Here is a 9724-nt window from a genome sequence, read left to right as displayed (position 1 = left end):
AGTTGGGGCCAAGGGGTGTCCCCGCTCTGTCCCCAGCCCCCGTGCCTCACCCGTGCCGCCCCTCGCACCGCCGCGCTCGCCGTTACTCACGCCTGCGCCAGCAGCCCGGCGTGGGTTGTAAGCCAAGAATATCTGGAGCCGGGAAGCAGCAGGTCAATAAAACCAAACCTGGTGTTAGAACGCTCCGTCCTGCCTGGGAGAGAACGACCTCAAAGCATTTGTGTCACTGTTTTATGGGCTTATGCACCGGTTGGTACAGAATCCGGCCGTCGGGGCACCGGGAGGAGGTTGGAAACAGCAGGGACGGAGGGTGAACCCCCGCCAAGCTGCTGCGTAAACGCCAATGCCGGTCCCCATCCTGGCGTGGATTTCGGTACCCAGACCCTTACGGGTCTCCAGGGTCCCCCCTCCCTGCAGTGACCGTTTCCCTATCCGCAGACTGGGGTGGGAAACCGTGGCTCAAGGGCGTGACTTTAGAAATTCTTAAATTATTTTGGGTTGAAGAAATAATTTTAACTCAATAACCTCCACGGGGGCCGTAAATATGCCGCGCTCTCCGACCAGCACCCAAATCCAGCACCTGCCATCCACTGGCACGTTACCACCCCCATCCCAGCAAGAAGCAGGTTTGGAAAAGGATCCGCTGGGGCAACAGCCCTTCCCTGCAGAGGCTGCCGGATTGAGGCAAAGATTCATTTATTTCTAGGAAAGCTGGCAGGCGCGTCCCAGTTGGCATTTACCAGTGCATTGGCCAAGCCCTGGCCGGCAGCAGCGTCCCTGCCCTGCATGCCAAGGAGGGCTCTCAAAGGCAGCGCTCGAGCGGGGATCATGCGACTCCGAATGTGACAACCGCCTTTTTCTCTTTTTTTTAATTGTTTTTACCAAGTTTTTCTGGCAGCTCTATCAATGTGCCATTATATTTGCGGATAACGAGGCAGCAATCGCATACAGCATATTAAAGAGGGGGTTTTTTTCCCCTTTGTGGATCTGTTTTGGGCGAGCAGGAGTCCCAGTGCCAGCCTTGCAGTGGGTCTCACCTCCTGGGTTCCGGTTTGGATACCAGAGCACAAAGGCAAAGCACCGGCGTGAACTCAGGCAGGCAACGGGGTGTTGCTCAAGCCCAGCAAACGCCGCTGCCCTCCCAGGGAAAACCCCCAGCTCCCCTCCCAGCAGCGCCAAGCATTGCTCTGCTGGGCTCTGCAAACCCAGCAGAGCCAAATGGGGTAAAAAACTACACTGAGAGACCTTTATAGGCTGGTAAAATTGTAAATAGATGAAAATTCCAACTCCTGACTAAATATGTATGATCTGGGCTGTAAATATGATTTTGCATCTCTAATTATGGTATTGGGTTTGGTCTGTTTGCAACACGGTTAAATTACGCTGCCTGCTACAGCTGCCACTTCGAATTTGCTGGGTCTGAAACTCTTAAAATTGAAATCATGACTTTTCGCACTTATTTCCCATCGTTTGAAAGGTCTGCCTTCTATAGTACACGTACAGCATCTAGCCCTGAGCTGGGCGACCACCCTGCTCACGTCACAGCCATCCAGCTGTGCTCAGGACAGGGGTCCTTCCCTCTCCCCATCTTTATAGGGGGGGAAATCCCGTATAACCCTCACCGAGCGCCCAGGTATCGCTGCTGCACAGCCGGGGGCTGCTTTACGGCCGGGGTCGGTGTGGCTGTACTCGAGGAGTGACTCGGTTGTGTCATCGGAGCATGGGTCTCAATATCCAGCGACAGCTCATTGCCGTCCTCCTTCCTGCAGGACCCTAGAGCTGCTCTGCACAAGCTGAACGAGGCCATGCCCTATGACCAGTGTTTGCTTTTTTCTAGCTCCTGGGGGAATATAAATATATCTATACATCATAATATCATATAATATTATATAATATCATATGATATAATATAATATTATATAATATCATATAATATCATATACTATCATACAATATCCTATAATATCATACAATATCATATAATATCATAAAGTATCATATCATATCATATCATATATTGGACTTGGACTCAATGATCCTTATGGGTCTCTTCCAACTTGAGATACTCTATGATTCTATGAACATAATTTACTATAATAATTTATATATATACTATACTATAGTATAATCAAAACGCACTTGGCCCCAGTTGCTGGCTTTCTAGACAAGTTGCACGGAGAAGCCGGCGGTGACAAGGTACAAGGATCGTCACCCACCCAGGAGCTGTTTCTCGGCAAAGACTTCAAATCTAACCGAAAATTCACAATGCCCTTATCTGCCTGGCAGGGGATCCTCCTGCCTGGTCCCCCCCTGTGAGATGCTAAAGCCTGAGGAGAGCTCAGATACCAAGTTTGGGGAAATGTTGGCAAAAATAACCATCCCCAGCCCTTGAGGAGGGGATAATATGGCTGGAGGGAGAGGGAAGGAATGAGCAATTGCATCCGCACACCTAAATACTCCTTAAAATGAAGACCGAGCCTGTTTGAGCAGCAGCAAACCAGCTTTGCTGTCTGCAGGGCTTTTCTCCTTCCCCTTCCCAGGTTTGCTGCCCGAGCCGGAGCAGCCTTTCTCCCCCCATCCCATGCACATCCCCGGGATAGGATGGGAGATGCCTTCGGATGGGGACGGGAAGAGCCGCCGCGTCGGATCCTGCCTCCCCCGAGAGCAGCGGTAGCTGCTCTCGGGGGAGGCAGGATCCGGCGCGGCGGCCGCGTGAATCATTCCCAGGATAGACAACCACGATCTCTGGATCTCAGGAGCAGGGCTATGAAGACATCAAGGAAAATATCACATCCTTTTATTTCACGCCTTTATACCGAGGGGGTTGGTGTTTTCTTTACAAGCTCGGGCAAGTGTCTACTCGACATCCCAGGAGATTACTCATCCCCTCTACTCTTGGCTTCTAATTAGCAACTAAAGGGGAATAAAATAATTAAATATGCCCAAGGTAACGATACTTGGAAACTTCAGGTCACGTTTCAGCCGGGGGAGGCGGCGAGTAGTTGGAGCAGGTGAGTTTGAAGTCTGTGGGAACCTGAAAGGTGCAAAAGGGAAGGGAAGATGTAGGGGAAAAAATAAAAAAAAAAAAAACAAAGAAAAAGAAGAAAATCCCCGTTGTACACTGGGAAAGTATTAGAGTTGTGAGTTAAAATGATGCCTGGAGTTAAGGTGATGCTTAAAACTCGTCTGTGCAGGTGCCAGCAAGGTGGGGGACACCTGGGGACCCCCTTTCCCGGGAGGGTCTGCAGGGATGCGGGGCAGCCCCGGACCCACCGGTACTCCGCTCTTGCGGGTGGGGGACGAGGTAAATTCGAGCCCTTTTATTTCCCAGGCAAAGCTTGGTCGGTCCTCACCCCCTTCCTCCCCTTGCGGGCTGCAATTCTGCCCTCGTTAGACCTCGAAGTAATTCCCATTAACATTTATGAGAATTTCATGATCAAAAGAGGAATCAGCCCTTTCATCTTCCAGACGTGCCCGAACACACATCGCCCGGCCCCAAAACCCCGCACCGCCGGCCGGGGGCTTGTGCTGGGGTCCCCGTCCCGGGATGCACACCCCAAAAGTGGCGGGGAGTCTGGGGGGGAGGTCAGGCTCACCCTCCTGGACCCAATTGCATGGCACTGGTTCAGCATTTCTTCCTTTCCCTTCCCCCTGAGAATAAATAATTAGCAAACCACCACCCTCTCCGCAGTGTTTTTCAGGGGGAAGGTAATATTGATAGCTCATTTCCAGATAAGAAATATGGAATAAATTTAAAGCCCTTGCCTGGAGCCATAGGACGAGCCGGCGGCTGAGCCCGGCTCAGAAACCCGGATTTGGGAGTCCCAAGCCCAGCGCAGCCGGCTGGGTTGCAAGGCGGCTCCCAAAGAGCCCACATCAAAGCCTGCTGCAGGGTTGTGCAAGCCTTGCAGTACTGCACGCGGTGCAATTCCTGCTTAATGAAAACCTGCTCGTCCCCTTCCCGCTGCGAGCGGGCCCTCGCCGAAGGTGCGTTTCTATTGCCACAGACGTGATCGCGGGCCAGCGAAGCCCACCCAGGAGGGCGTTTACCCAGGTGAACGGAGAGCTGGGTGTCTTTGCCGATAGCTGAGCACCTGGAGAAGCTCCGGCTGGGATATATTTTCCCAAAGCTGCGATCGAGGTGCATGCAGGGCTTTGGCAGCTCCTGGGGAAGGAGCGAGGAGGGAAAACAGACGATGGGCTTAGCTCATGTCTGCCGCTGAGACCAGAACATGTCTTTGCTCACTGTTTTCTGGGAAAAAAAAAAGAAGCCTCCCCAGCGTGAGGTCACCCCACCGATCCGGTTTCACTCCCAAATGGTTTCCAAGGCTTTGCCTATGCACATGGGGAGCGGTTGGGAACAGCTTCCCGGGGCAGGCGAGGGGTGATTCACCCTCTTCCTCCTCTGCCAAAGGGCTGGCAAGCGCTGGCAAAACAAAACGACGTCAGCACCTATTTCCCGTGTTTTAAACACTTGTTTATCATCAGCAAATAATAACCTGAGATACTCGTCAAATAAAAGCCAAGCCTGCTTTCTAAGCAACCATCGCTCCCATGGCTTCCTACGGGGTTTCGGCGTTTCGAGTGCGCTGTGTGTTTGCTGGGCGCTGGGAGGGATGCGTCAGCCCCCTTATTTTCTCTATTTCGGTTTGAAAGGCTGGTCCCAGGCGGGTTATGGCTCCTTGCACCCCTGGCAGCTCAGTCCCAGCTGGCCCTGGCTCTCCTGCCCAGGGCCCGGCACAACCAGGCAGCTGGAGCGGGCAGAGCTGCCCTGCCACAGCGTCGGGGGCACCCCTGGGTGCCCTGCACAGCCGGGGTGCCACGGGGCATCAGCTCCCTGCCCGGCAAGCAGCAAGCAACAACGAGGGGCAGCATACCCCCAGGGACTGTCCCCTGGGGTCTTCGTCCTGTGCCCACGCGGGTTTCACAGCTCCCTGGCATCCCTGCCCGTGGGCCATACCGATTTGAGCCACGGTGCTTTGCCAGCGGAAAGACGGGTCACCGAACCCGGCACTGCTTGGGAGGGGACGAAAAGCCCGGAGTGAGTGCTTTGGGGAGACACATGCCTTCAGAGAGGGGAGAGGGGGACCTGTAGTTGTCTGCAGAGTCCCCCAAAGGTGACACGCTGTGAAAAATCACGGGCAACCAGAGGCAGAAGCAGGTTCATCATGTGCCGCAGCGTGACCGTGGGTGACTGGAGCTGCACATCCTTCAGCGGGGAGTCAGGGCAGACCTGTGCCAGGTCACCTCCTTGGGAGCCGGCTGCTGCCCCTTCCTCCTCACCTGCCTGGCACCGGCACTGAGTCACTGCCCGCCGCCGGCACCAGCCGCGGCACCGTCCCGTGGCTTTCGGCAATCGGCTCTAGTCACCCCAGGTGTCGCAGGCGCCTGTCACAGGGACGGGTGCCCCCACCACGTCTTCCTGAAGGTTGTCAGCCTCCTTCACTCCCTTCCCAGGGAGCCCCGTCCCTGCCATGCCCTGCAGAGCCACTACCCCAGCTCAGCCACCACCACCCCGCCGGCAAGCATCACCTCCCTCTCTGCCTGGAGCGCTGGAGCATCCCACTGACTCACCCGCCTTAATTTCCCCGGCAGTCTCCGGGTGATTGCCACGGATGTGCCTAGGGACAGAGCCAGGAATCCCACGCGGGGGACACGGCTGCCAAGGGGTACGGCTCTGCCATGGCAAGGGCTGGCGAATAATCGCCGCGCAGGGATGCTGCCAGTTTTGCTCGGCTCTGGAAAGCAGCATCAGGCTTATTTAAATGATGGGGAACCCCCAGGCTCTCCCAGCAAATGGAGGGCAGGGGCCAGAAGGCAAACTGGGGCTCGCAGGGCCTTGGAACGGGGGGCATTTAAGCAGCAGGAAGGTGTCCCCGGTGTCCCGGCTCTGCAGCTCATCATCCCAATTACAGGCTGCTCCCGGAGGTGGCCCGGCTGACGTGTGTCCAGTTGACAGCCCACTGCTCCAGCCCTATCCCAAATTAATTACAGAACAGACCAGGAGCAATACAAGACCTCTCAGAGCCCTGACCCCCAGTCCTGCGTCACCTGGAAGATGTTTTTTTCCTTCGTGCAAAGAAAGGAAGGAAGGAAGGGAAAAAGGGCTGGGTTCCGAGCTGAGAATAGGTGCTGGAGAGCTTTTCCTCTGCCCCGTCCTTGCGTGGCAGGGATTGCACAGCACAGCCGATGTTGTTCCATTCTCCCGGCATGGGCTTTGCCTTCCTCCCCCCAGGCTGGAGGAGGGGGATCACTTTGAAGGGGTCATCTGTCACCCCTGGGCCCCCACCAGCCGGGGACAGGGGCAATCTGCCAACGCCATGGCTTCAGCTGGGTGGCCAAGAGTGCCGGGCGGCACGGGAGGACATGGCGGATGCCACGGTGGCATTGCTGTTTGCCGTGCATCCATCGCGACACGGCTGGAAGCATTTCCTTGGGCATATTCCCGCACCGCAGGAGTGCTGGGCCGGTTATTTCAGGAGCAGAGCACTCATGGAACCCCAAGGAGATGTCCCCCCTCTGCCATGACACCCACAGCGCAGGGGGCCGTAGCCGGGGCTGCTGGGTGGACGCTTACACGTGTGTTCCCTGGCACGTTTGTGTTTCCCTGCTCCCGCGGGAATGACTGACACCCTTGGCACACGCCTGGTCCCTGGCACCGTCCCTGCCATCACGCCCCGGTGCATCAGCAGCAGCGTGACATTCACGCGACCGCAGGGCTGGCACGCCAGGGCACTGACGAGCCGCTGCTGGGGCGGCGGGGGCGAGGAAGGGGCCCCTTGGCTCTGCCTTCCTCAGACTTTACCTACTGATTTCCCACCGTGGCCTGGCTGGGCTGGAAGAGACGCCGAGTCAGGGCGCTGGCACCGCTCCCCACCAGGTCACCCAACAAGCTCCCAACGTGCCCAGACAGCTGGGTGGTAAAAATACTCCCTGGCCCACTGTTTCGGCTGGATTAGCATCGCCTCTGACAAACCGCCTTAGCCTGGCGCCACAGGCAAAAACCCAGCCTGGATAAAACCCGGGAGCAAAGGAGTTTCGGAGCGTGGGGCAGCCGGAACAGGGTACCACCAGCACCGGGGTGCATGAAAACCCTGGGGGCGAGGAGAAAGGATGCTCCATGGCTGGCAATGCCTCCTGGCCATGGGACACTCCCTCCCCGCACCCAAAATCTCAGAAAGCATCTTTTTTTTCACACCTTGCACCCCAAACCCACACTGCTCTCTCGAGTGGGTGGGTAAAACCCGCCGGAGGAGTTGACCAGGGTGATGGCAGCTCGCCCGCCACCCTCCTCCCCTGCGCACCCAGCTAATGGCGCACGGAAATTAATTCAGACGAGTGGGACGGAGCACCTCAGCCGGGAAAGAGACGGGGCCCCCGAGGTGCCATGCGTGGCGCCGAGGGGAGGTGGGTGCCACCGTCCCGGGGCGCTGGGAGGGCACAGCAGGCTCTGACCGGGCCAGTCCGGCTTGTTGCTGCTCCCGCTCGCGGGGAGGGTGTCGGAGCCATGGGACAGGGTCTGGGGCAGGGACCGCATCCCTGTCACCCTGCCATGCCAGCTCCCCAACACCCCACCGTGCCGGCTCTGGGAGGAGGGTGCTGAGCGCTCCTGGCAGTGCTGGCAGCCCTGGGGTCAATGCACCCACCCCCACCCCCCGAGACATCTTGGGGCTCAGCAGCTTGATTTTGGGAAAGGGCCAGGCTGCAGGGGCCTCCCTGGGTGCACCCCCTGAGCCCCTGGGAGCGGAGCAGCGCTCCCAAGGCAGGTGCCATCCGTGTGATGAAAGCTGGCCGTTCTCTGCACACACACCCCCCCCCCCCCAACATCTCAGCGGGGAGTGGTGGCCACCCAGGCAGCCCCCCCCACTGCCCCCAGCACCCCGGGGAGCAGGGACGTGGGAGCCCCAGGTCCTGCCCAGTCGCCCGGGGAGTGAATCAGCAGCGCCCGGGGCAGGTGCCGGGCTGAGCCGTGCGCAGGCTGCGAGGGGCGGAGGTTTTGCACTCGCTCTCGCCCGGCCAAGGATAAATAGGAGGCGGCTGCGAGTCTTGCCAAAGCTGCTCTTCCCATCGCCCAACGCTTCCGACAGCCGGCACCCAGCCCAGTCAGACATGGACTCCCAGGACTGCCCTTGCGCCACGGGTAAGCCAGCGCTTCCCTCCGCCTCGGCCCCGGGGGGCTGCGGGAGCCGGAGCATCACGGCAGGACCACCAACGCTCCCATCCGCCGGCCTTCTCCGCCATCCCCGATGCTCTCGCCCTGGCTGGGCCGGCTGCTGAAATCCTTTCCCAGCGTTGGGGTGTCACACTTGGAGCATCTCACCGGGAAGCGGATGGGAATGCTGTGACTCCCCGCCGAGCGAGGCCGAAGCATCAGCCCCGGCCGGAGAGCGGGTGCTCGGAGGGGCGGCGATGCTCTCCCTGCGGCCCTCGCCGCAGAGCATCCCCGCTGATCCCCGGGGGCGCGGGGCTCCCCTCCCACCACCTCCTCTCAACCCTTTTTCTCCTTTTCTCTGTGTTTAGGTGGCACCTGCACCTGCGGGGACAACTGCAAATGCAAAAACTGCAAATGCACATCATGCAAAAAAGGTAAAGGGGGTCCCCAGCCCCACGGGGTGGGGGGCAGAAACACCCGGGTGGGAGTTCACTACACATCCCTGGACACACTGAATTAAATCAGGCTCTGCATTGCCAGAGATGAGTTTGTTTCTCCCGTATTGTTTTTCCCAAAAAGGAGCACGGGGTGAATCCCCACCCCCAGGCAATACAAGCCACCCAGTATACCCAAAACTCCCTGTACCCCTCGCTGGTGCCCAAGGCTCAGCACAAGGGGATGCCCCGGGAGGAAACCGGCACCAGGATTTCTTCCTGCTGCTCCTGACATTGTCACCCCCGGGCAGAGCGGTGTGTGGGAGGGTTTGCACAGAGAGGGGCTGGGGGGGCCCCGGTGAGCCCCTGGGGGTCCTGCACCCTCCTGCTGCCTCCCCAGCCCCGGATGCCAAAAACACCCTGGGAGACGCCACTGGGAATGGGGACGCTGCTAAAGAGGGGGACACAGGGGTCAGTGGGAGGGCTCCACAACCAGCTATCCCTTGTGGGACCCCCAAACCCACCCTGGGACTCCCCCGGGAATATCCCTGACTTATTTTTTCCTCCCCCCCGCAGGCTGCTGCTCCTGCTGCCCGGCGGGATGTGCCAAGTGTGCGCAGGGCTGCGTCTGCAAGGGGCCCCCCTCCGCCAAGTGCAGCTGCTGCAAATAGGGACCCCCAGCTGCACATCTGGGGGTGCTGCACATCTGGGGGGCCGAAGAAGAATAACCTTATTGTGTATGTTGGTTTTTTTTCTTATATATGTTCAGATATCTTTAGTGTTTGTCATGTGCAACGTGTAATAAGCTACCTAAATAAAGTGATGTGTATATAAAGGTCTATAAGGAACCCGGCACTTCTGTTGGACGGGGCAGTTTCCCTGGGGAGCGGGAGGGCAGCGTGTTTGGGGGGTCATGGCAAAAAGCCTGCATCTTATTTTTGCTCCTTTCTTCCAATCTTGGCTCTGCCCACCCTACCAGCAGCTCTGACTCTTGTTTTAACACTTTCCCTGCACAACAAGGTAATTTATAGGGTTTTTTTCCCCGCCCTGTTGTTACCCAAGGGCAAATCCCATGCTCTCTCCTCCACCAGAAATCCTCGGGGCTAATGAGCAGCTCGTTATTACAAGCCTTCACCGA

The 9724-nt window shown here is 57.9% G+C and overlaps 1 protein-coding gene across 1 annotated transcript; it reads left to right on the top strand.

Moving 5' to 3' along the window:
- The first annotated feature begins 8076 nt into the window (after positions 1 to 8076).
- On the top strand, positions 8077 to 9422 carry LOC132318274 (metallothionein-1). The gene is made up of 3 exons (XM_059825027.1): positions 8077 to 8140; positions 8521 to 8586; positions 9163 to 9422. The coding sequence occupies exons 1-3, from the start codon at positions 8110 to 8112 to the stop codon at positions 9255 to 9257; spliced, it is 192 nt and encodes a 63-aa protein (XP_059681010.1). The 5' UTR covers positions 8077 to 8109; the 3' UTR covers positions 9258 to 9422.
- The last annotated feature ends 302 nt before the right edge of the window (positions 9423 to 9724 follow it).

This window comes from Gavia stellata, chromosome 15, assembly GCF_030936135.1.
Source record: "Gavia stellata isolate bGavSte3 chromosome 15, bGavSte3.hap2, whole genome shotgun sequence".
NCBI lineage: Eukaryota > Metazoa > Chordata > Aves > Gaviiformes > Gaviidae > Gavia > Gavia stellata.
The sequence above is the reverse complement of the archived record's forward strand: the minus strand, read 5'-3'. Positions and strand labels throughout refer to the sequence as shown.